The 26,590-nt window shown below is 37.0% G+C and overlaps 1 protein-coding gene across 9 annotated transcripts in view; it reads left to right on the top strand.

The window, feature by feature from the left end:
- The window catches only part of MPRIP (myosin phosphatase Rho interacting protein), a 223,608-nt gene that overhangs the window by 49,661 nt on the left and 147,357 nt on the right, over window positions 1-26,590 (top strand). For all 9 annotated transcript variants that reach the window (XM_031938253.1, XM_031938247.1, XM_031938244.1 and 6 more), the window contains exon 3: window positions 636-701. In XM_031938253.1, coding sequence (XP_031794113.1) covers window positions 636-701 — 66 coding nt within the window. The remainder of the gene's footprint in view (window positions 1-635; window positions 702-26,590) is intronic.

The raw sequence follows: 26,590 nt of genomic DNA on the forward strand, positions 1-26,590 counted from the left end.
TCTATTGGAATTTAACCTTTTTCTTTATAAGCCCCAGGCATTCCCTTGATTTTGTAGCTTGTAACATCTGACCTCATTGTCTGTTCAGGATTGGTGGAAATAGAGAAGATTCTTTCTCTGGGAACAGAACTCCATTAGTAGTTCATCCTTTGATCATTTGGGCAGAGGAATATCACCATTTTGGTTTCCTGGAATGAATTCTATCCCCAGTTCTTTTTCCAGAATTCTTCTTGAAGTTCATTCTTTCCTTGAATGCTAGTGAACTTTTTTTTTTTAACCCTCTATTTGACTTGTATTGGATATCTTCTTAGTAAAAAGTGAACTCTTGAAGGCAAGGACTGTGTTAATTTTGATTTTGTAATCCCAGTGTCCACCACAGCACTTGCACATAGTAGGTAGTTAAATTTAATTGAATTAAATGATTGGTGTGCCCTTATGGAGAGAATAGAAATAGTTAATAGTTACCTCTCAGAATTACAATGTTACCAGCAAAGGAAAGACCCCGAACTCTCCTTCAGCTTCACTTTATAGGACAAAATAAGCTACTATTTAGTTCTCTCTGCCTTGATTTTAGGTTGAGAATCTAAAACACCAAAGTTTAATTCCTAATCATTAGATCTCTATTTGCTTTCTAGAAATGGCAGCGGAGATTTTTCATCCTCTATGAACATGGACTTTTGCGCTATGCTTTGGATGAAATGGTAAGCAACTTCTTTTTTTATTTTTTATTTTATTTACTTTTTACTGCTTACCTCTTTACTTACAAAGAGATAATAAAACTATCTCTTTGGGTTGTGTCTTGATCCAATTATAATGGGTTGTTGTCATAGGAACAACTCTTGGGTTTGCTGTGAAAAACTTGTAGCATTGGGTGGGAGTAATTCCTAGGTTTAATGTAGGCCTTTGTTTGGAGATGTCTTATTCAGAAGTCATGGGGCTGAGAACAAAATCCAAGAGAAAAAACCTCTTCTATCTACTTGTAGGTTCAACCAGAGTATGTCCAGGTAGAGAAGAATTAAGGGTCAAAAATATGCTTTATGAGATGTAGGAATTAATTGTCCCTTCTTTTGAGTTTGTCTTGTAGCTTTGCGCTGAAATTGCCTGATCACTTTCCAAGGAACCCTGAATTTCAGCATGTTCATTGTTTGTGTAACAAATTGGTCTGGATGGGGGATCGGTGTCTTCTCTCTCTCAAAATTATTGGCCCTTTTTTCCTTAAGGTTTTCGAGGCCTTATTGAGATAAGAGAAAACCAGTGTATATTGGGATTTTAGGAGGAGGTAGAGGACTGGGATCAGATATGATGGTTTTTCCAGTGACAGAATTCTCATTTTTCTTTGATACTGCCTCACTGTCTACCTGTTTTTTTTTTTTTTTTTTTTTTTTTTTTTTTTTTTAGAGAACTGGGCCAGTAGGTCCTATTATTATGTGCTGCCTGTCCTCTTCCCCAGAGGTCAGAAATAATAAATAATATAAATAAGGGATTCAGAGAAATTTGAGATGCATATGAAGTGAAATAAACAGAAATGAGTACAATATTCACTATGATTATAACACATAAATGGAAAAATCAACATCCTTTTTTATTGACATAATTTAAAAAAACATTTTTAATAGTATTCTGTTTTTCCAAATAAATGTATAGATAGTTTTCAGTATTGAAGTAGTTTTCAAAATCCAGTGCAGGGAGATTCTGAAGGATAGAGAGTAAAACATTATCTCCATCTGAGAGGTGGATAACTATTCTATATATTGCATACATTATCTATTAAATGTGGTCACTATATGAAGAGTGGTTGCTTAATTGTTGACTTTTATCAAAAGGAATGATTTAATCTGGAGAGGGAGAAGAGTCTTATTTTTCCCTTAGAAGTGAATGAGACTTAAAGATCAAAAGTATTCATAAAATATGTTTTTAAAAAAAATCAGATTCCTCTAAAATACCTAGGTTGAACAGAATTGTTCCTTTGTGTCTTCCCTCTTTCCTCCCCCATTCTCATCCCCCAAGATTTACTCAATTAGTCTGGTGCTTCTTCCTTTTTAATTTGAAGCCTGGCCTTTGGGAGAGGTTTGAGCCTGGTTCATGTCTCATGTGGAAGGAGAGAAAAAAAGTATTTCCTCTCTATCCATACCTCCCAAGTAACATTTGAAAAAAATTAAGCAAAACCAAAGAATCCATTAACTACACCTGTACCATTATATACATATATTTGTATATAGTATATCCATAGGTCTCACCTCTAATGAAAATATGTTTCACTATCAGGGCGAAGATTAGTCTTTTTATCTATAACTCTCATTTTTCAATTTAGAACAATAGGTTTCAAAGCGTAGATTAGGAATTGCTGATGAATTTGCAACAATCTTCCATCTTCTGTTCTCTGTGTTAAAAAAAAAAAGTTTCAATGACCCTCCTCCTTTTTCTTTCCATTGCCATAGCAACTGTTTCCCAGTTTATCCCAATATAGTAGTATTTAGAGTAGTATTACTTGTTCATTCCTCATGGAAACCTTGAATGAGTTGGTTTTTGCCCTTGGCTCAAGATGTTTAGAGCATGACATTTACTTTGTTGATGCTGTTTAGTGTTTAATATCTCTTTGTTGCCTACTAATTCCCACTAATGTCATCCTTCCCATTTGTCTGCTAGATATTCACAGTGGTAGTCAGGAGCCTGGGAGAGGGGGGGTTGGGGAGAGCATCAAGAATGCCCATTGACCCAAAAAAAAAGTTTGAGAATCATTGGTTTGGGGAGGAGGGTAATGAGAAAGGGAATATGCTCAAGTTACACAGGATTTATGTTGTAGTTAAGGAACCTGGAAAACAGATTCTTGGGTTCATTTTCCCTGTGGTAAAAGGGAATCCGAGCTTGTCTTGGGCTCATTTTTTCCAAGTGTGGCGTTGCTTTTAGTTTGAGGTCCATTCTTCTCTGTTTTGAGATTACCTTTTGTCTAACCAGGACTTGCCCTTTGCTTTCAGGTCAGCCATAGTTTCATTATTCCAGAAGGGATCAAAATTTAGAATCATTTCTTTTAATAAATATGTATTATTACCAGCCAAGGTGTTTTGTTCTTCTTAAAGTTGACATATTCCCTTGGAAACATTATTTCAATTAGGACGACTTTCCTTGAGTCTGTCCTAAAATGGCTCAGTCTCTCTCTTTGCTCTTTCCATATCTAAACTTCACTTTTCATAGGGTATGGAGCTGCTTCAATATGTCTTTGTGATGCTGAACACGTAGCAGACAATGCAAGAACCTTGTTTCTGGAGTTGAACCCAAGTCTCCTAAATAATTGAGACTTCTCTGCTAAGAGCATTGACACCTTGTGATCAATTTTTAGTCTCCTAGCAACCTGGCAGATTGCTGGGATGTTATTTCATGTCAAACCAGGATGAAGAAGAGACTTTGCCAGCCATGTGGGCAAGGAAGAAGAGCCCCTAAAACTACTTGTGGGTAAAAAGGAAGGAAAAGAACAAATGCTAGAGCCAACTCATGTTGTGTAGTTCTTTTCCTCTGTTATTAAAACAAACAAACAAACAAGCAACCTTTGTTTATTGGAGGTTATTTCTTGGCTATTGACCTTTTCTAGGATTTGAAAAATATAACGTGATGAGCAATGAAAAAATAGAACTAGCAGATTGTTCCCCTTTCCTCCTTCTTCTCTCCTTGCCCCATTTCCCTGATTGTCTCTAGGGATGTCCACCTAGTTGTCATTTTTATGATTATATCAGATACTGTGAAGATGCTCTAACTCTAAAATGTTAATATGGTTTATTAGAATTGTGTTCAAATCATTATTTAGGTATGGAAAGAGATATAGTTTATATCTGATCCAGAAAAGAGGTTGATTTTCTGGGGGTAGTCCCTTGAAAATTGGAGTCTAAAGAGAGAGAGGACTAAAATGAGGACAAATCGGAGGAAGGAGAAATGTAGTTTTTTGGTTTGTTGGTCTGTTTTTAGGTAATTGGGCTTAGATTACTTACAGAGAGTCACACAGCTAGTAAGTATCTGAGGCCAGATTTGAATTCATGTCCTTCCTCCCTCCCTCCCTCCCTCCTTTCCTTCCTTCTTTCCTTCTTTCCTCTCTCTTCTCTCTCTTTCTTTCTTTTTAAAATAATATCTCTTATATCTATTCTTCCCCCCCCCCCCCCCATCCACAAGTCATTCTAACATAGACCCTTGTCCTTCATCTTGACTATTATGATATTCTCCTACTTGATCTCCTTATCTCAATTCTTTCCCCACTTCAATCCATTCTCTACCAAAGTTTGGCTATGATGCCCTCTACCCAGGGCTCCATATCTGGAATTAAATACAAATGCTTCTATTTGACATTTAAAGCACTTCATGACTTAGTGTTTTCCTATTTTCCCAATCTTTTTGCATGTTACCCCCACCTACACACTCTATGTATGATTCAGCCACAGTGCCCTGATTTCTGTTCCTTGACTGAATAATTTGCTTCCATTCCTCTGCTTCCCTTCAGGAGTCATCCCAAGTGCCATCTTCTCTGTGAACCTTCAACTTCTGGTGCCCTCTATCCCAAAATGTGCTTGTAATCATTGTGTATGTGCTTCCTGCAAAAAACCATGATTTCACTTTTGTCTTTATTTCTCTAACACTTGATTGCTTATCACATTATAAGAGCTGAGTAAATGATTCTTGATGTACGTGAATAAATTTGTCTTAGAATTTGATGTTATGTATTCATACCTAATGAACCGCAATATGGCTGATTACCCTAAGGAAGATTTTATTAATTATATCCAGTCTTATTGGCAAACAATCATTATGCAGATGGGTTATTTGGCTACTCCTGGAGCTTCTGAAGAAGCATGCTCACCATCCATTGTGCAGTTAATTCTACAGGATTTAAGGATCTGAATGATGTTCTAGAACAAGTAATCATAGTTATTTTCTTTTCAGGATTTCACTCTTGATAGTATTAACCTTGAAAACATTTTTCCCCCCTAACTTGACTGCTTCTCTGTTCCCACTTATGTACTTTGTTTGCAACCTTGGGTTTAAGGAGGAAGCTGTTTCCTGTAAAACAAAATTCAAAATTGGAAATAAATTCGCGTCTTTGTTGGAATCTGGGAAATTTGGTGAGATGATAATTCTTTTGGCTAGTGAGCTCAAGGACCAGAGACATCCAATTATCCATCTCCTTTTCTGTACACTAGTTTCTTCAACAGTGAAGAACAGCCTCTGTAAAATGTTAATATTTTTATTATTTTGGGACTGGAATAAAGTTAAGACAGATTGTTGTAAATAGGCAGTATATTCTGGTGAATAGAATTCTAGATACAGTTCCTTCTTAATCTTTAATACATACCTAAAACACTAGCACTTATATGTATGTGTGTGTAAGGGTATTCCTCTAAGATTTGCAAAACATTTTTTATTACTTTGACACTAACAACTTTGCACTAGTAGACACTATTTTTAGCCCCATTTTTCAAGGGAAAAACTGAGGGTTGATAATATTAATCAACATATTCCAAATCATACCATTAAAGATTGAGAAAGGACTGAATCTAGAATTCTATTCACCAGAATACACTGCCTATATGTGAAGCTTCACCCAAAAGAAGTCCTAATTTGGGGATGAAGTAGAACCTTCAGGGGCCCCAGTGCTAAAGCAAGCGAGTAGAAAGCCAATTTCTTCAGCTGAGACTTTGAAGACCTCATTTCCCACTGGACTTAGCCTCCTGAACTGGGTTTGTAGGACAGCCTGGCCCCTCCTATCCTCGTTTTATAATCATTGTCTCTCCTGGGAGAGCGAGAGAGAATAGATTTCCTGATGTTCCTAAACTGTGTCAGCTCTGGGACGGCCTGACCCTGTCCCATCTGGAAAAGCTGTAGAGAAACCCTTTGGATCTGGGAGGCTTTGGTCTTGAGGTGGTGAGGAGATGGAAGAAGGAGATTTGTAATTGTTGAAGCAGATTATGTTATCAGAGATTTAGGAGCTAGGATAAGCTGATCTTTCACTTTGGGTATTTGTTTTTCCCTTCTCTAGCTAAGCCCTTGACTGCAAGGTCAGATAATGTCTGTAGGATTTTTAGAGAGAGAGCTGTTTACTAATGGAAGGCCTCTATAGAAACTCTTCTAATAGATGGATATTGTGGGAAAGGGGAATTTCAAAGCTGTTGAAGATCATAGTCTAGGAGGAAAGGGGGGTATTGGATGGAGTTCATAGATTTGAAATACCTAGCAAATCTGTTTCACTGTGAGCTTCCTGCCCCATGCACTTCTTAGAGAAGACTGTCCAAGGACCCCAGACTTGACTCTAAATCTCAGTACTAAATGTGTGATAGTGGCTGGGTTAGTCTCTTCACTTCTCTTCAGATCTTATTTTCTATTTTTAATGAATGAGTTTGAAGAAGTGGTCTTTCACTTTTGAGATTCTAGGATTCTAAAAGTCTACAGATATCCCTTCCTCATGATTTTGATATATCACAAATCAGCTTAAGAAATATTATACAATTTTTTTTGGGAGGGGATGGCACATGAAAGGCAGCCGACGACACAGAAGAAATATATGGATATCTTTTAATACCCATAGTAATTTAGACTTCTGTGGTACAGAGGGCTGAAAATTTTTATGTGAATTTTCTAAATCATAGTGGCTCCATTCTCCTAACCCTTGGGATATAGAAGAGATAACTATAATTCAGCCAACATCTATTAAATATTTATTGTTTAGCAAAGTGCAATAAATGCACTTTGCTAAACTCCTGGGGTTATAGACAAAAAACAAAACACCAATCTTGCCTATAAAGAGATTATTTACTACTTGGAAAGATGTGTGTGAATAAAATATGGATGTAAGTTAATATTTTTTTAAAAATGTAAATTATGTGCCATAGATAAAAAGAATGAATTTCCAAGAAGTTGGGGATGAGGGAGTCAGTACAGACTTCATTTAGGAGGTGAAAACTCATCTGTGCTGTGAAGAAAGCTAGAAATCCTTGGAAGAGATAGAGAAGACGTAGTTAGATTTTTGGCATGGGGAAGGACCACATGTGTAAAGTAAGGCTCCTAAAGGGGAAGTGGAAGAAAATTTCTCAATGTTTTTGGGTTTGGGTTTTTTTTGGAGGGGGGGCGGATTTTATTTTGTATTTTTGTAGAAGACTGATAAAAGATAAACTGGATTGCCCCATTGCCCAGTAAATCTACCAACCCATATTGCCCTTTGACCTTCTGAACCTATCACTTGCCTGGTTAATCATTTTTAAATTTACAATGGTTTTCTCACTGTGGTGATCCTGGCCAGTGGCATAAAACTTTGGTTAGTAATAGCATCAAAGGTTCTTGTCTTGGCGGGGAGGTCTTTGGAGTTTATCTTATCCAGTCTCCTTATCCTACAGATGAGGAAACTGAGACCCAGATGAGTTGACTCAATTAATGTCACCCAACTAGGAGAGCTCCAACCCAGGCCCTCTGACTCAAATCTAGTGATATTTCCATCCCTCTAGGGATTATTGTTCTCTCTTATGTTATTTATAATGTTCTTAACCTTTTGGGGCATTTCTTTGGCTGTCTGATGAAGCCTTTAAACTCCTTCTTAGAATAATGTTTTAAGTTGCCCAAAATTAAATACTAAATTTAAATACTAAAATATAATACTTAAATACAAAGAATACTCAGGAAACCACTTAACTCAAAATGTAGTTAGATTAAGAAAGCTGATATATTATAATGCACAGAAAACATTGAGGCTGTATGGTACAGTAAAAGATCAAGCCTTGCCTCTTAAATACTTAATAATTTGGTCTTATACATTAAGTGTATTATCAATTTACATATATCAATTATATCAGTTTTTTCATCTGGAAAATGATGGTAATAATTGTGCTATAGGTGTTTGATAAAGAAAATTCTTTGCAATTCTTAAGATGTTGTATATGTTTGAAGAATTATTAATATCATCATCTCTAAATTCGCACACAAGGGAGGAACCCAGTTGGGCAAAAAAAATTATGCAGACAACCTGACAGACAATCCCACTGCTCAAAAGATGCCAGAATATAATGATGTGAGCAGCTGATGCCCAAACAATTTGGGACCTTGGGAAGAGGACATGGAAGTATTTGGATCAGGCTTGACCAGTTGACTTACCTATTTAAAGCCCTTCCTTTTACCTCTCCCTTTTCTCTGAACACTTTTTTGTTTCTGTTAAATGTCTGTCTGTCTAGATATATATTCAGGTACAAGGAGAGAGTCAAACATTAAATAATCGCTCAGGTAGCATTTGGTTTGACAGAGAAATAAGTTTGATACCTTACTTGCAAATCTTTGAGAATTCAGTGTACCTATTTAAAAAAATAATCCTCCCACCTTTCTGTCTTGATTGGCATTGTGATCTTGTAAATCTGGTAGATGACACAGTTGGCTCTGAGGTCTAAGTCAGTGACTGATGGACCCTTTGGATCTGGTTTGATGGAGAGAAAGGACAGATGGGATTGTGGTGTAAGATAATTTTTCTATCTGAAAGAAAGGAAAAAGCTGAGGTAATCCTGCCTCTGTATTACCCTTTGCATTTACCTAATTCATTTTTGAAACCAGTCATCTATTAGAGAATAAGTCTCTGCTATTGTAGGGAATTTTTTTTTTTTTTTAAACCACCCTAATGCCAAGTATCTAAGTATAGACAATGGAAAAGAAATAATTGTTGAAACAAGATAGTTGTGTGAGGGGAAACTGGATACTCCATAGAGTGGATACCAACTATGGATTGTGGGCAGAGGTGATTTCTCCACAGGGTCTAGTTAGGATAGAATGAAAGAGGCTGGTAGAGAAGGCCCTTAGAGCACCTTTAAGATACTGTTCTGTCCAATTTAGAATAAGAGGTCATTGCCTTCAAAGACCTTGAGTCTCGTCTTGATATTTATTCCATGTGAAAAGTTGCTGTTAGACTTGGCTGGGCTCCTAGTGAAATATTTATATTCACAGTAGACTTGCCAGGACCTGGAGACAGTTAAGGTATATTCTGGATCAGGTGAGCAGGCAGGCAAAGTATTGTGGGTTTGAACTCTGCAAGGGAAACCTAAATAGAACTTTATCTCTGTAGCTCTGACTGGGACTAATGGAATTCTGTTTACTTTCCTCCTTTTCTCCCCATGTTCTTATCCTTTACCTTTTTTCTGGCTGTAAAAGTTAGAAGTTGGCTCAATTTCACATTCTGGCTAGGTATAATGGAAAGAGTCCCATATTGGGAGTCAGGAAACCTGGGTTCTAGTTTTAACTTTGATATAAATGATCTTTGTTCAGGACCTTGTCTGTATAACAAGAAAATTGAGTTAGATGATTTCTAAGGTCCTAAGATTTCTGAGAATCCATCATTCTTTTAGAGAGCTTGCCTTTTCTTCTCTACAAGAATGGATTTTCACAAATGGAAATTCAAACAGAGTCAGAGAATGCTTTCCAGTATATGTACTACTCTTCTCCTTATCCTGTACCCCCATGGACCTTGGAAGAAAGCCCTCAGAGATCACCTCAGAGATATTATTGTCCAATGCTCGAATTTTATAGATGAAGAAACTGAAGTCCAGAAGAGTGAAGTCATTTGTTTAAGGTCACATTTGTTTAAGGTACACCCTTCCATGTTCTCTCATACTTTGTGAAGCCTTTCAAAGCTTTTTTTTTTTTTTTGCTGGAAATCTGTTTCAAGGCCATTGTTTCAAGTTAGGTTTTTTCCCCTCTGTTCAGTTGCTACTGTTTTCACTGTCATAAGGTGATGGATGGATGGTGTATATTCTTGAGGTAGTGTAAGTAACAACAGTGATGGGGAGGGGGTGGGAGAAAGAATGTGGGTGGGAGTGTTAAAAAGGAACAGATCAAGAATTTGAACTCGGGACTTTCACACTCCAAGGACCGCTTACTTTTCCCTATGTTAGGCTGCCTCTCATGCCTTTGAGATGAGTGTGGGAGGATGTGGGCCTGAGGTGAATTTTAGGAATAAATTATTTCAAGAATTTATTTTCTCTTTTATATTTTTTTTTCTGTGTCTCTCTTTAAATGCCAAATAAAGGTGATGTGGAAGAACTGAAATAATAAGAAAGGGAAGTCTTTCAGGGGTTAGGGGCAGGGGGTACAGAGAAAGATGGCTTGTCAGCTTAGTCGAGGGGGGCTCTGAAGGTCTTTTCCCTTGATCCCTGTGGAGGCAGCCTGTTCTGCTGGCATCTGTTACCCACATGGAAGAAAAATAAGTGAAGCTTGGGATCATTACCCTGAAGAACTGCTGGTGGTTTTTTCCTTCCTTCTCCGTTTTAGCCATAGCTTCAGTCTGGCCCTAACCAGGATTATAATTCAATTTATCTGTTATTTCTTTAATGCTCTATAAAATAAACTAATCAGGCTTGCAATCCAGCTCTCTCTCCTGATGTTTCCTTTCTCTCAAATTACTTGAGTATGAATTGTGCCTTCGGTCTTCATTGCCAGTGTGGCATAGGACAATTTATTTTCCTCTCTCAGCCTCAGTTTCCTTATTTGTAAAATGAATATGTTGGGCTAGAAAGCTGACATTAATTTAGCATATTGAAATTTGTGAAGTACTTTACACATTATCTTATTTGAAGCTCGTATAAGCTTCACATTTAACCTCACATATAAACTTGTGAGGTTATTATTACCTCAGAAGGTGATATTAAAAGACTAGGGTTTTTGTCTTAATTTTCCAGAAACTTTCCAGAAACAGGGGCTGAAAAAAATTTAAGTGATTTGGCATGGTCCCAAAGCTAGGAGGTATGATTTGATTCTCAGGTCTTCCTGATTCTTAATCTAAGAGTTTGTTTTCAATATGCTACTTTTCTGGTCTCTCTTAGCTCAAATTCCCTTCTTAGGAAGCAATTCTTGCTGTCAAGCAAAATTCTTTTGGAGGGGAAACAACATTTACTTCAAAATTAAGTGTAAAATGCCTACCAATTAATTTTGTTGGAAATAGCATGAGCTACTGCAAGGGGTGGAGAGTGAGAATCAGTACAAGCTTCCTCTGTTAAATAGGATTTGGGTTGAACTTTGAAGTGATCCAGAAGTGCTATAAGGTGTGGGGGGTAAGAAGGGAGAGTATTCTGGGCATGGTGGCACCCTGTGTGTAAGCCTGGGACCTGATGATGGCAGTGCATGAATGAGGAGCAAGAATCAGGCCAGATTGGCTGAAACATAGTACCAGAAGGTGAGTGTTTTATAAAATTTAGTTTTTGTTGATAACCTTTTTTTTTTTTTAATGTCACCATCATTTTTCCAGTATTCTCCTCTGTCTCCTATATAATAAATAATAGACAAAAGACAAACAAAAGGAAAAGGAGAATTATTGGCCCAATTGATCAGTCCGTTGGAAAAGTCTGAACTTGTGTGCCATATACAGTATTTGGGGCCTCTCCACTCTGCAAAGGGCTTGTGGAAGGAGAATCTTCCACATCTCTTTGTAGTTATGCTTGTCATTTATAATTTTGCAATGTTTACTATTGATTTTTTTTATATATGTGTGTTTCTTTTGGATTCATGTGTATATTGTCTTCTTTTTATTTATTTTTTCAATAGTATTTTATTTGTCCAATTACATTTAGAGATAGTTTTCTATTAGTATTTGCTTGGAAAATGGCCTGCCCCACCATTCTGTGCTAGCTCAATCTGTTGGCTTATAGAGAGATTTGGAGGAGGGAAAAAAGGGTGGAGTAAGAAAGCCAGAATGACTTCTGGCTGGATTTGTGTGGCCATTCCTCCCACGTCCACAAAGAATAAAGATCAAGGACTTTTGCTTATCCTGACTCCGGCTGATTCTAAAGTATCCAGGGTGCTAATGTGGTCATTACAGTTTTCAACATTTTTTTTTAATTAAAGCTTTTTATTTTCAAAACACATGCATAGATAATTTTTCAACATTAACCTTTGCAAAATCTTGTGTTGGACTTTCTCCCCTTCCCTTACATCTTCCCCTAGAGGGCAAGTAATTGAATATACATTAAACATGGTAGAAATATATGTTAAATCCAATATTGATATACATATTTATACAATTATCTTGTTGCACAAGAAAAATCAAATCAAACAGGAAAAAAATGAGAAAGAAAATAAAATACAAGCAAACAACAACAAAAAGAGTGAAAATGCTATGTTGTGAACCACACTCAGTGAATAGCCTGAGTTAGTTTCTTTTTAGTATTGATTAATTTAGCCTCCTTGCTGTCCAAGGAATTATCATAAATCTTCTTTATTATCACAATTCAGAAGTGTAGATTTTACAATACAATGTGGATGATGTTAATTTGTGATTTTCTAAATCAAAATAAGATCTGCAAAGATTAGTTGTCATTTGAGTTTGATTTCCTAGGGAAGAAGATAAATTAGAATGGGCAAAGACTGGAAGTAGAGGACTAATTTTGAAGCTATTGCAGTAGTCTGTGAGAGGTGATGAGGTTTTGAATTAGAATGGTGACTGTGTGCATGTGAGATGTAATGAGTAGAAACAAGATTTAGTAACTATGGAAGGTAATGAAGATTGAAATGGAGAATGATCATAAGGAGAGTAATAATAAGCTTATGACTTGGATTACTAAGAAAATGAAAGTGAGTGTGATAGGAGTTTTAGAAAAGAGAGAATCTGAGGAGAGTGATAATGAGTTCTATTTTGTACATGCTGAGTTTGAGATGAGTCCACTAATTTAAAACTGATACTTGTAAGAGACAGTGCCTCCTAGACTGACCAGTACACAGGAAAAGAGATTAAGGGCTGAATATGTAGAGCTGAGGGTCATTTATAGTGATGACAGCTAAACACTGGGGAAATCATAAGGTTACCAAATGAGATAATGTTAAGAGAAGGGAAGAGAGCTGGGAACAGTGCCTTGGGCAGCACCCACAATTAGGGAGCATGATGGGGACTGTGATCCGGTAAAGGAGACTAAGATAAAGCAATCAGGGAGGTAAGACAAAGAATTAACAGAAGGTATTGGAAAAACTCAGAGAAAGGAGAGAGTATTCAGGAGGAAAAGGTGGTTAACAATATTTAGTGCTCCAGAGAATTCAGAAGGATGGAGTATGATGGGGAATCAGGGAGGTAAGACAAATAATCAACAGAAGGTATTGGAAAAACTCAGAGAGGAGAAGGTAGTTAATAGTAGCTAGTGCCACAGAGAAATTCAGAAGGATGAGATTTGAGAAGAGGCCATATATAACCTAGCAATTTAAGGTGTGATTGGTAACTTGTAGCAAGCAGCTTCAGTTGAGTCATGAGACTGGAAGCTATGTCCAAGGGCTGAAAAGTCAATGAGAGGAAAGGTTATAGAGGCAGTGTGGGCAGTTTTTCCCCCTCTAGGCATTCAAGCAGTGTTAAGTATTGTCTATTATCCACATCATGCACTGATTATCACAAGCTATCTGCCCTGTCTTAAAATGTACACCTTTCACCTTCAGTCTCTGGGAAAATCATTCTCCAAGGCTTCATTCTTATAGGATTTCTTTTGTGAAACTTGCCTGTTTCCTCAGATTGTTCATACTTGTTTCCTTCTTAAATAGCTTTATATCCCTGTAGTTAACATAATTCAGAAGTATGGATTCTACAATACAGCATAGATAATGTTAATTTGTGTCTCATTTGTCAATGAGACCTGCAGTGATATGTTGCAGTTTAAGTTTGACCCCTCTGATAGAATGGGGGTGTAATAGAATGGGCAAAGACTGGAATTGGGGACTAATGTGTATTCCTTTTTTGGGCAGTTCTCTTCCTTTTTCACCCCATTTTTACACGTAACTGGGGAAAATAAACATTTTAAAGGTTGTTTTTTTTTTTTTTTTTTTTTTTTTTTTAAAGCATGGGTTATATGCTTAGTGAATGGATAAAATACAGTATTAGTAAGATTTGGAGTCAGAATTTGCCCTCAAATTTGAGCTCAGCCACATATTATTTATGTCACTAATCCTGGAGTCAATTCAGTTTTCTGGATCTCAGCTTCCTCATTTTGAAAACACAGGGGTTAGATGAAATGATTTCTCACATCTTTTCAGTTTTAAATCAATGTACAAGCTTAGGGGACAAGACAATAAAATGTGCATTATTGTGTTGAGAAAGGATGAGTAAAGGACAGTGAGTGAAATGAAAAGGTTTGGACCTGAGAGTTTTAACCTCTGGGGATCTAGAGCAAGATTGGAAGACTTTGAAGTTTTCCATTCTTTTTCCATCTTAAATTTACCAAGAAGCCTTAAGTCCCTTAACCTGCTCAATATTAAAGTTTTCTTTCATATTAACTAGATATAGCTTCATTTTCCTTTTTGTAAGGGTGTTGTGAGATTTAATTCCTTAAAAATTGTAAAGTGCTTTGAAGGTTTAAAGCAATATGTAAATACTTATTATGTGTGACAGAGCTTTGAAATCTTTGGATGAAATGTTTGATAAGATATGTTATTTTTTTTTTTAATCATTGTTATCAAAAGTTTGAGGTTACTATATTCACAGGTATGTGTTTTTATCTGTACAGATTATAAGGAGTTTATCCTGGTATTATAAATGAGATTGAGTTTGGTTTAGCTTGTTTGGCTAGTGATCACTGAGAGCCTATATATATATATATATACATACATATATATATATATATATATATATATATATATATATATATATACACACACATACATACACACATACATGTGTGTGCTTATATGTGTTAATGGAGACAAATATAATTTAGCACAAGGTCTTAGCATTGTATGTTGGAAAGAAGACAGGATTTGAAGTTGGGGATCTAGGTTCAAATGCTGGTTCTACTGTATACTATCTGTGTGATTTTGGGCAAGTCATATAATTTATAATCTCCTTTCGTCTTAGATTATCATCTGTAAAATGAAGGGTGTTGATTATGTGGCCATTGAAAAGACTGAGTGATAATCAGGGCTTAGAGGAGAATAATTATTTTTATAGTGCCTACTGTGTCCTAGGAACTATACCAAGTGCTTTACTCATTTGATCCTCACAATAACCCTATAACAGAGATGCTGTTATTATCCCCATTTTATAATTGAGGAAACAAAAATAAAAGTTAGATGACTTGCATGACAGATGTTAGATGACAGAATCATACAGCTGCTATATTTGTGAAATCAGTTTTAAATTCAGGTCTTCCAAATTCCAGGCTTAGTACTCTATCCACTGTGTACTTAGATGTCTAGAGTCGAGTCTTGTTTATTTTGGGTTCAAGTCAAGGATATGCATACAGATATTCAAGAAAAGAGATGAAAGAGCGGCTCTTTCAGTTGATATTGTTCCTCTACATTTCTCTGGGGAAGCAGTAGTCTGATTATATTTGCTTGCAAGTGATGGGAAGGCAAGCCCTGTTATCTTAAAGAATATATGTGTGGGAGCACCTAGTTGGTGAAGTGGATAGAGGATCGGTCCTGAAGTCAGGAGAACCCGAGTTCAAATCTGGTCTCAGACACTTAATACTTCCTAGCTGTGTGACCTGGGCAAGTCATTTAACCCTAATTACCCTAGCCAAAAAAACCCAAAAAGGAATAAATACATGTATGTATATTTGTGCACTCGTGTATATGTGTACACTTTGATTCATTTTAATGGATGAAAGTTTAGATTCTATGTCCCTGCTCCTAGTCTCCCATTAATATGAAACAAATTGAGGGAAATGATCAGTTGAAGCTCACAAGTATAGACAGATCCTCTTCTGAGTTTCTCTCCCCCTCCCTTCCCTTAGTACATTAACATATGTAGGGGTGGTTGAGAGAGGAGCTTTAATGAGGCAGTGTGGGTGGGAGATTGGGAGAACAGGCTCATTAAACCATCATTCTCATATTTCTTTAAAAGAAGCAGAATTATGGCAGCCTTTCTGTGACATTTAAAAGCCCTGAGGCATACTGGGCTAGATAATATTTCTTACATGTGAGATAACTAAGGGTTAGAGACCACTTTCTGGGGTAACCTTGTCTCCTAAGATGGGGTAGGAATTTGAGTGGAAAGAAAGTTGTAGGGCCTAGGGTGTGATCTTGTGTGACATCCCCATCTCTTCCTACCCATTTTACAGAGGAGAAATGTGAGGAAAGTCAAATGTTCAAGTTCACACAGTTAGGTAATAGAACTGGAATTAAGAGACTGATTTTCCTGATCAATAATCAATCAATTTTATGTGTGTACTGTATGAAGCTATTATATCCTGATCCTCAATATTGTGAGTTTTCTTTCTGTTACATACTATTCTGGTCTGTTGCCTATTCTGTTCCCTGGGGAACTGACAATACCTTCCAAGAGATGTTGGCTATAGCCTTTGAATGCAGTAGAGACATGGGTTAATTGACCTTCCTCTTCTACTCCAGTGATAGAATCTAGCATGGAAAAATTCTGAACTAGGCTGTTCCCTAGCACTTGTTAACTGCAAAGACCTTGGCTAAATTGCTTTGGATTTCTGAATTCTTCATCTGTAAAATGGGAAGATTTTTCTCCTTCATCTGTAATATGAGGGTACATACCTTACCTGCTCTATAGGTTTGTTTTGAGGACCAAATGAGACAGTGTAGGCAAAATTTTTTGTAATCTAGCCTCAAACACTTTGTACATTTAAGGTAGCATTATGAGGAAGAGATTGAGTTCTTATTGTTCATTGATGAGAGGATATGAAAGGGAGAATTGTAGAAAATAAAATGATAACATATCAACAAGTAAACAGCATCTGATAAGTTTGAGTGAGATGGCTATTTATAAACACTGAGACAGGAAACTTATGAGGAGGAACAGTTACTTAGGTAAGTAGGAATCAAGTCTTGTACTGTGATCTTATCTTCTTTTTTTAGAAGTCCTGGTATTTCTAGTGCTTTTTTAGCCTTCTACTGGTGAACTTTGACCATTGGGCCCTCCTGTCCTGGAATTCCCTTCCCCCTTCTTTTTTCTCTCCCCCCCCCCCACTCCAAGCTTTAAATGTTAATCTCATTTGTCCCATGGAGCCTGGGGAACTGGGCTGTTCAGTACCCTTTCATGCCAGTGACTATGTCCAAAGTTCTTACTCAGCCTCCCTTCTTAGTTATGTACATGATGATGAGTCAAAAATTACAAAATAGTAATTAGCTTCCTGCTCTGTGCTCAGTTCATAGGATTCATAATTAGATTACAAAGTCATAATTTTCCCCAGTATGTCTATAGCTATCAACTGGGGATTGTTTGGGCTGCATGCATCAATTGGTTAGAGGAAGAGGAGGAGGAAAAACATAATTTCATGTACAGTTGCCCATTTCGAATGCATGTTGTCTAATCATGTTTTTGCAGCATTGTTATTCCCTCATACTGTGGTTAGTGGTGGTTGGAGGTAACAACACCGCTGTTTGGTTGGTAGGTTTTTGTATTCTGCATCCCATTTTTGGTTGCCTAGGCAGCAGCTGAGAAGATGGGATGTGATTGTCATGTCCATAAAAACTTTCAGAGCTGTGGGTGGACTTTTCTGCTGGGGCTCCAAGTGTGTGATGCTTGGTTAAATGCTTGTGATAATGGACTGGGGTGTCTCATTCCTGCAGGGAGAGAAATGATGTTGTTAGGCGTGAGGAAAGCTAAACAGCAGGAAGACTAGATTAGGAAACCAATTAAGAGGCAGCAGCAAAGAGACATTTTTCTGAGATTTAGGAAAATAACATAAACTACCCAGATCCCAAAGAACAAATGTAGGAGTGAAAGAGAAGGATCCGGGGAGATGGAGAGTCTGAGAGAGAGAGGCAATCATCCATTGGGGACTGGTAAAAAGAAGGACCCTAAAATGTTGATTCATGTATTCCAAGTCATCTAATACTATTCCAGATCTCAGTGTCTTGTTAAAGCTGTTTTTGCTTTGGAATCCCATATTATTAGAGTTAGAAGAGACCATCCAGACCGATTCTCTCATTCTATGGATGAGAAAAACTGAGATCCAGAGAAGTGTTTTGTTCTGGTCATCCCATTACAAAATATCAGGGTTTGAGCCCAAGTTCCTCATGTTGAATGATGCTTTTCTATTTTATACCACACAAATTCTTAAGAAATTCCAATTTAGTTAAGGGAATAGATTATATTTTTAAAGAGAAATATAAAGCAAAAATGAGCACAGTATAGGGCAAATCCTTAGTTAATATCTGGGAAGAGGAGACAGCTAATTGTCTTACTCAAGAATTTCTTGATTGTGTCTTAGCTAAGGAGCTCATTAGATTGAATTCATCAGATATTTGCTAAAATGTTTCAGGCCATAGGTGCACACTCAAAGTAAAGCCAGATCCTTGTTTTGTCTGTTTGTTTTGGGGGAAAGTTGGGGTTAAGTGAGTTGCTCAGGGACATACAGCTAATAAGTATCTGAGGCCAGATTTGAAGTAAGTTCTTCCTGATTCCAGGACCAATTCTCTATTCAATGCACTACTTAGTTGCACCTCTACGAGCTTGTAATAACTAGGATAAATTATAGGAGAGTAATCCAGAAGTGTGTAAGGTGGATTCAGACAACTTTGGAGAGAAGGGTCACTGCTAGTCTTGAAGAGTGGATCATTTAGAGCCAGTTTTACACAGGCTCTAATTCATTTAGTTCCATCCCCTCATAATTTGGTATTTGTGACCTAGAAAGCCGCTTTTAAAAACATACCCTTATAGATCTTTTTTTAATGGTGGCTAAGAATTAGAAATCAAAGGGATGCCTATCAGTTGGAGAATGGGTAAACAAGCTGTTTTATATAATTGTGATGGAATATTATTGTGCTCTAAGAAATGACAGACAGGAAGATTTCAGAAAAACCTGGAAAGACTTGCATGAACTGATGCATAGTAAAATAAAAAGAACCAGGAGAACATTGTATATTGTAACAGCAATTTGTTCAATGAAGAACTGTGAGTGACTTAGCGATTTCTAGCAATAAAGTGATCCAAGACCGTTTTGATGTCCTGATGTCCTGGAGCATACTGTCTCCAGAGAAAGAACTGATATTGTTTGAAAACAGATTAAATTATGCTATTTTATCACTTTCTCTTTTCCCCTTTTATTTGAGCCTTCTTGTACAAAATGACTAATATGGAAATTTTTTTTACATAATTGCACATGTATAATCTATATCTCTTATTGTCTCAGGGAAGGGGATGGGAAGAAAGGGAGGGATAAAATTGGGAACTCAAGACTTTAAATAAAAATGTTTAAAAGTTGGAGGGGGAACCCCATGCCTTTAAATGCAGCATGATGAGAGTGATTACTGATGGGTTTAAGTCCTACCTTTGAAACATACTACTTCAGAGTCCATGGGAAAGTGGCTTATCAGCTCAGAGATCTAGAAATCTTTAGGATTAGGAAGGTATTGATGGGTTCTCCTGCTTTGATGAGTTGCCCATCTACTTTGATAAAATTCATTTGTGATTCATCTGTTCCTGGCATTTTTCTTCTTTGGAAGTTCATTTATGGCTTGCTTAATTTCTTTTTCTGAGATTAGATCCATTTACTTTGGAGGAAGGATTTCCCATACTGCAAGTTATCAGGTCTGGAATCCCCCTTTCCCTAAAAATACAGCTATCTGTGTGTGTCTACTTACCTCTTCTATAAAACCTTACCTCTATAGCAGCTAGACTTAGAAAGTAGACATCAATTCAATTCAGTGTTTTTGAAATGCTCACTGTATGCTAACATTGGATTATGCCCTGTGGTTTCAAAAACAAAAAAAGAACAGTGTCTTTGAGGAGCCTGTATTGTTAAGGTATTCTGACCATAGCTTTTTTAAATAGGTGGCTGCTTAGTTAAACAGTATCTCCATTCTCTAGCTCCCCTTAGGTATCCTGGGGAATTACCCAGTTGGCATTTGAAGAATTTTCTGAAGTACTTGGTCTTGGTGCAGCATGTGGATTGATGATGTTTGGACTCATTGAATCACACTGTGTTGGATTGATTGGGTTCCCATAAGATACTGGGTTTGTGAGGGAGATGGAGGTACCCAGCTTTGAGATGGTTTAGGTCCTGGGGCATTGGGTGCCTAAAAAGGGGAAGGGAGGTTAAGTATTTCATATATGCATGTTTTTTGTTTGATGGTGAAGAAACACTTGCCCTTTCTCTGGTCTGCTTCCAGGAGGAAGTGCCCACCCTCTGTATATATCCCAAGCATTCCTGTCATTGCAGCCTTAGAATGCTTCCTTCCTAGCCTCATTTGTAAGAGTTGGAAGAGATATCTCAAATCTTGTACACTAGAGTAAATTTAGGCCCAGAGAAATGAAATTACTTGTCCAGTCAGTCAGCAAGCTTTAAGTGGGTTCTATGTGCTAGACAATGTGCTAAGATATACAGAGAAAGACAAAAGATAATTTCTGCTCTCAAGGAATTTACAATCTAAAGAGAGACAACATGAAAATAATTATCTGTACCAAATATAATAAAGGATAAATTGGAGATTATCAACAGAAAGCATTAAGACACTAAGATTAAAGGCAATGTAGGATGGGCTTCTTACAAAAGGTGAGAGCCAGGAGGGTGGAGATAAAGGGAGTGTCAGAAACTAGTCATTTTTCTAGTCCAAGGCAAGAGCTGCCAGGTACCTGTGCTAATCTGGAAAGAAAAATAAAGACAGTCTGATGTTTTAAAGTAGCTGGGGAGACCAGGGAATCAAGGAATGGAAAACAGGGGAGAAAAATCTCTGTGATACCTGGGGAGAGAGGAAGAAGGGAAGAGCAGTTTCTTTATGTGAAATCCCTTGTTTCTTGAACCATATTGTGGGAAGGACTTTGAAATGACATAGAAAGACAGAAAGAGAAAAGGTCTTTGGGAATAAACAGTCTTAAAAGAAAAGGTTAGAAACTGGGGGTAAGGGTCAGGATAGTAGTGGTGATGGGAGGTCTATTTAATGTATGTGAACATGGTTTCTATAGAAACATTTGCATATAAAATATTGTAAATTGATTTCATTATTTAATGATTTGCTCCAGATTCCATTACTGGATAATTTTCTTGTGATGTCTCATTCAGAATCTTACAAGATACTGACATGGAGCATTAGCAGCTTTTGAAACTGGTCTGGGGAGAAAATGTAGATAGTAGAAAAAGTTGTGATCTGAGAATTAAGAAAGCTGGAATCTGAATGATAGTTGAAATTCCTTGAGAGCAGAAACTGTTTTTTGTCTTTGTATGTATCCCCAACTAACTTAGCGCCCAGTGCCTGGTGCCCAGATGTTATGTGCTTCAGACATTTAGTTAGGGGTGTGTGTGTGGTGTATACATATATATGTGTGTGTGTGTGTGTGTGTGTGTGTGTGTGTGTGTGTGTGTGTGTGGTGTAAAATGATAGGGAGCTAACCTTAGAATCCCATCTCTGACATACACTGACTGTAATCCTAGACTAGTCTTTTAAGCTCTCTAGGCAACTCTCTAAGTTGGAAAGAAGATGCCAATCTGCATTGGATTCCATATCAAGGAGTTCCTTTAACCAATGAAATTACAAGTCCAATATTTGTCTTCTGGGTGTGTAAGTGTACAGTCATCCAGTAAAATCCCTTCTCATCTTCTTAGGGGTACAGAAGTGACCCCCTGGATTCTTGGAGTAGATTCTTATGGAGAATAAGATCTGGTTTGTTTTTCCTAGATGGAAAGTGGGATGCAACTTAGACCATAGATCTAGGTACTGATGACCAGTCTAATTAAATGTGATTTATCATCAGAGTATCAATCACTAGATGATTTGGCATTTTTTTGGCCAGAGCAGTTTACTCATTGATTCAAAAAGCATTAATTAAGCACCTCCTATGTGCCAGTTAGTGAGGTTAAGAAAAACAAACATCCCTGCCCTCAAGAAGTATATGGCACAAGTCACAATGAAGAATTATAAAGAATTCAGACAACAGAGCAATCATTATGATAACCTGTTGCCTCATGGTATATTTCACAAAATGTTTTCATTTATTATTTTAAATGATTATGTAGAGTAGCAAAGTAAATTATGGCATATGAGTACTGTAATATAACACTGTGCTCCAAGAAATGAAGGATATGATAAATACAGAGACTCTTGGGCTTAAATGAACTAATAAAAATGAAGCTTGCAGAGCTAAGACATGGTACATATGCAGTGATTACAACCTCATAGAATGAATAGCAAACCAAGCAATACTTAATATTATAATATTGTAATGTCCAAGCTGGAACATGGAGGAGAAATAGTAAGACTATATATTACTTTCTACCCCTTTGAAGGGTTGGAGGGTAGGAAGTGGCGAGGAACTCTGGGTGTGGAATGGGACAAATAATGCCATATTTTTCTAATATGTTGGTTAGTTTTGCACCACTGTTTTTCTTCTTTCTGTGTTCTTTAATATAAAGGGATGACTTTTTAGGAGGGGAATGAGAGCGGGACACCAGGCGAATGGAGGTAATATGAAAAGAGACCACTGCAGATTTATTTTTCCAATAATAAAATGCCTACATGTAAATACTTTGGTATTTAAAGTTCTTTGCTAGTCTACCTTTCCAAACTTGTTACATACATCTCTCTCTTGCACCCATATGATACTGTAACCAGATATGTCTACAGGGCTATCTCCAGTTGTCCTGATCTTGTCATTGGATCCAGATGGCTCTGGAGGGGAAGGTGAGGCAGATGAGCTTGCACAGCCCTCCCTCATTAAATCCAATTTACTTGTATGTCATGATATCCCTTCTCTAATGTCATGGTCCTCTTGGAGAATGAAGAATAAAACAATAACAGTGTGCATTTTCATTGGCTGTTCCCCATGGCTGGAATGTCCTCCCACTTCTTAAAAATCCCCTAATTTCCTTCAAAACTGACCCTCACTGTCACACTTTCTCAGAAGGCCTTTTTCTAATATTCCCATGTTCTAGTGCCATCTTCTCCATCTAAAAAACCTCGTATTTATTTACGTGTACTGTTCTTTCCCTGGACAGAATACTACTTGGGAGCAGAGACTAGTTTTACCCATGTGTCCCCCTGTGCTTGACTGTAGTATCTGGTACATATTCTCAATAAATGATTATTGATTTAAGATAATCAATTAGGCATTTCTGTAGAGAATAGAGTGGTGAGAAGAGGTGATGGAAGGGGCAGATTAATGTACTGGTTTAGATGAGGGGTGATTGGGGTTTGAAAGAGAGTGGTGGACCACATGAATGAGGAGAAAATGATCGAATTGAGATCTTTGAAGTAGAATCAACAAGAATTTGAAGCTGATTGAATATGAAGGATCAGAGGAAAGGGAAGAATTGAGAATGATTCCAAGGTTGGTACCTTCAACAGAAATAGGGCAGTTCAGAAAAGGGCTATCAGTCCTGAGGGCAGTGGCTGAGGCTTAATCTAAACTTTCCTCTCCCTCAGTGCTTAGCTCACTATAAATATTTAATATGTATGGATTGATTAACCAAAGTGTGTTTCAGTATTCAATATTAATGGGTAAATTCTCTTTCTTTGTGTCTCCAGGATTGTTGCTGCTCTCTTTCCTTGTTGTTATGTTTTATGATGTTCCTAGTTGTTATTGGTTCTGTTTGTAGGGTTTTCTAAGGCGTAGACGTACTGAATTAAATAGACATTGTATGATGTTTCTATGCATTTTTTTTCATAGAAAAGAGCTAACTTCTCAGGTATTTTGAATTCCAAATTCTTCTGATTGGAAACCTTAGGGTTAATGAATATGACCTAACAGAGTGGGAAGGTAGTAGTTTTAGCTTATTTTTTTTTTTCCCTTGAATAAGGAGACTTGGTACATCAGGTCCAGTTGAAAGCCTCCTAGAGCAAGAAAATTATTTGTGATTTGGACACTTTCTGTAACTGGTAGTGAGCCTGCTTTAGAGGGATAGATATTAGCAATTCCTACCCTGTCCTTATCCCCTGCTGCCACATTATTCTGGTCATTATTTTCTTTACTTGTACAACAAATACTTGTTCACAGTGCTTCTTTCTGTGGGGCCAAAAGGACATTGGCTGCCATGGGAAAATATCTAAGATCTTGAACATAGCCAAGAATGAACTGAGACAGAATCTCCAGACCACAGAATCTTAGATGTCCAAATTGAAAAACCCCTCAAAAACCTAGTTCAATCTCCTCAGTTTACAAATGAACAAACTAAGGCCTAAAGAAGAGAAATACCTTGCTCTGTTACACAAATAGTTGGTGTCAGAAGCAGGACTAAAACCTAAGTAATTCTTTCTTCCACTTGTGTAGTGTTTTCATTATGCTGCCTCCCCACTCCTTACCCCCACTGCCTCGGCTACATTTTATTTTTTTAAAATGAATTTTACATTCAGCTCTCATTTATGTTTGGCTTTAAGGAATAGCCATATCCTGAAAAATTGGAAACCCATAGATGATTTCTCCCCTGGAAAACCAGAATCACCCACCAAGAGTAGATTACAAGAGATTTACCCTCTAGTTCTCTTCCTTAAGTATCCTCTGGAAGATGTTCCTAAGAATAGTATTCACAGGACTAAAGAGCAGGTCTTTAGAGACACTAAGGATATGGTTCATCCACACCAAAATAATTGAGAGTTGACCATGTTTAAATAGCTCTCCATAAAGTTGAGGACTTGGCTGGGCAGCATTCAGCATCAATTTGTGACTTCTGAACCAAGAAATAGGGTTCTAGAATGGAACTAGAATGACAATATTTTGAAGAAACTGCAGTTTTGATGAGATAGATGCAAATACTGTTATTTCTATTTGTATAGTCTCGAGTTAATAATATCTGCCTTAGGAATCCCCCTCTCGGACTGCTAATTGTTTTGGTCAGTAGATGAGGTCTTTTGACCTAGCCCTGCTCTCTACAAACTCCCTTCCATTTTGAAAGGTCATCTGTATGGAATGCTCTTGGATTCTTTCCCAGCTATTACCAAGACATTTAGCTCAGTAAGATATACCCACACAGAAAAACCCACAGAAAAGGGATCTGGTGCCAGATAAAGGGGGGAAGGAGGGAAAGGAGACGGCCTGAGTCCAGCTACTTTCACAGCAATGTTGCTGTGATTCAATGTGGTCAGTCTTAGTGGTGGGTAAGAACTAGTGCTAACATAATTCTTCCACTTATGAGTATAATAGTATTTTCCTTTAGGGAATTTTTTTTTAAATGTTTAACTTAAGAATCAGGAGATGTGGAATTTTGTATGATTTTTGGGAAAGACTTTGAACTTCAGTTTTTTTCTTTTCTAAAAAGAGGTTTGAACAAGAAGATTTTAGGATTCTGACTTTAGATCTTGGTAATATTTGGAGCAGACTTTTTTAGAAAGTAGAAGTTGGTCTTAGTCATCTTCTAGGTATAAGGAACCAGAGATGTCCATCAACTGGAGAATGGCTAAACAAATTGTGCTCTTACATTATTAAGCTATATGAAAAAGAAGAATTCAGAAATTCATGGAAAGTCAGTGTAATATGCAGAATCAGAAAACACTATTCACAGTGACCTCAAAAATGCAAATAGAGACAAGGATAAAATATTGGAATGCTGTGAAATTAGGATGAAAGGAGAATGTATCTCCCTCCATTTTGCAGAAGTGGTTGATTATGGGATTAGAATATTACATATGACATCAGATGTTGGTTAGTTTTCCTGAACCATTTTTCCTCCTTCATTAAAACGGATGACGTTCTGGAAATTGAAGGGAAGAAATATATTGAGAAATGTAAATTATGTAAAAGATCAGGTTTTTTGTTTTTTGTTTTTGTTTTTTTTTTTTAGTTAGCTATTTATTTCTTTGAAACAACTCTCTAAATCTATACTTTCTGGATGAGCTGTGATCCTTTTTAATGGAGAGAGTTACCACATTAGTAGCACACACAGAGAAAATCACAGATCTTTATATTGTAAATTTTATAGGACAAATAATTTAGACTAGACCTATAAAGTTTTTCATTTTAGAAAGTTTCTTAGGGCTATTGAGATGTTAAATAACTTAGTTACCAAGCCAATATGTTTTGGAGACAGCATTTGAATTCAGATTTTCCTGATAGTAGTATGCTTCACAGAGTTCTGTCTGGTTGTCCCCTGGGCCACACTGCCTGTTGGATGGCAAATAATATTGCAAGTTAATTAAATTTAAATAACATAATGAGTCAAATGCTTAACTTGCTGTTATGTTATCTATCAGATTGTCCAGTAGCTGGAGGAGAGTCCGAACTTCTATATGGCTAGAGAAACTCCTTGTTTGTAGTCTTGTTGACTGAATCAAAAGATGCTTCCACAATAGTTCTCGAGAACTGTAATGAATTTTTTTGAGATTAGACAGGCCCTGAAAGCTATAGAAGGAAAAGGAAAGATCCAGAAGATGAAGCTGGAAGGCTTGGGGATCTTATCTGCATTAATAAGACTGAGGGGAAGAAATTCCTTCCTCTCCTTTACCTAGAGTCTTACCCCATAGAATTGTCCTACCCCATAGAGTAGCCCTACCCCATAGGTCTTTTGATGAAGTTCTTTTTTGATTTTTGAAGGTTTTAAGGAGCACCTGGTCCATTATTTAAAATCCTAACATTTAATTTTAGTTCATCAGGGAGTAGAACTAGTTGCAAAATTCCCTAAGAATTTGGATTATGTAGACTGTCTCTCTGGAGGACTAGACATTGAAGTGAAAATATTTTGAAGGAATTTACTAAGTCTGTTCAAAGATTACTTCCTCAGGTCAGATT

The sequence above is a fragment of the Sarcophilus harrisii genome, chromosome 1 (assembly GCF_902635505.1).
Source record: "Sarcophilus harrisii chromosome 1, mSarHar1.11, whole genome shotgun sequence".
NCBI lineage: Eukaryota > Metazoa > Chordata > Mammalia > Dasyuromorphia > Dasyuridae > Sarcophilus > Sarcophilus harrisii.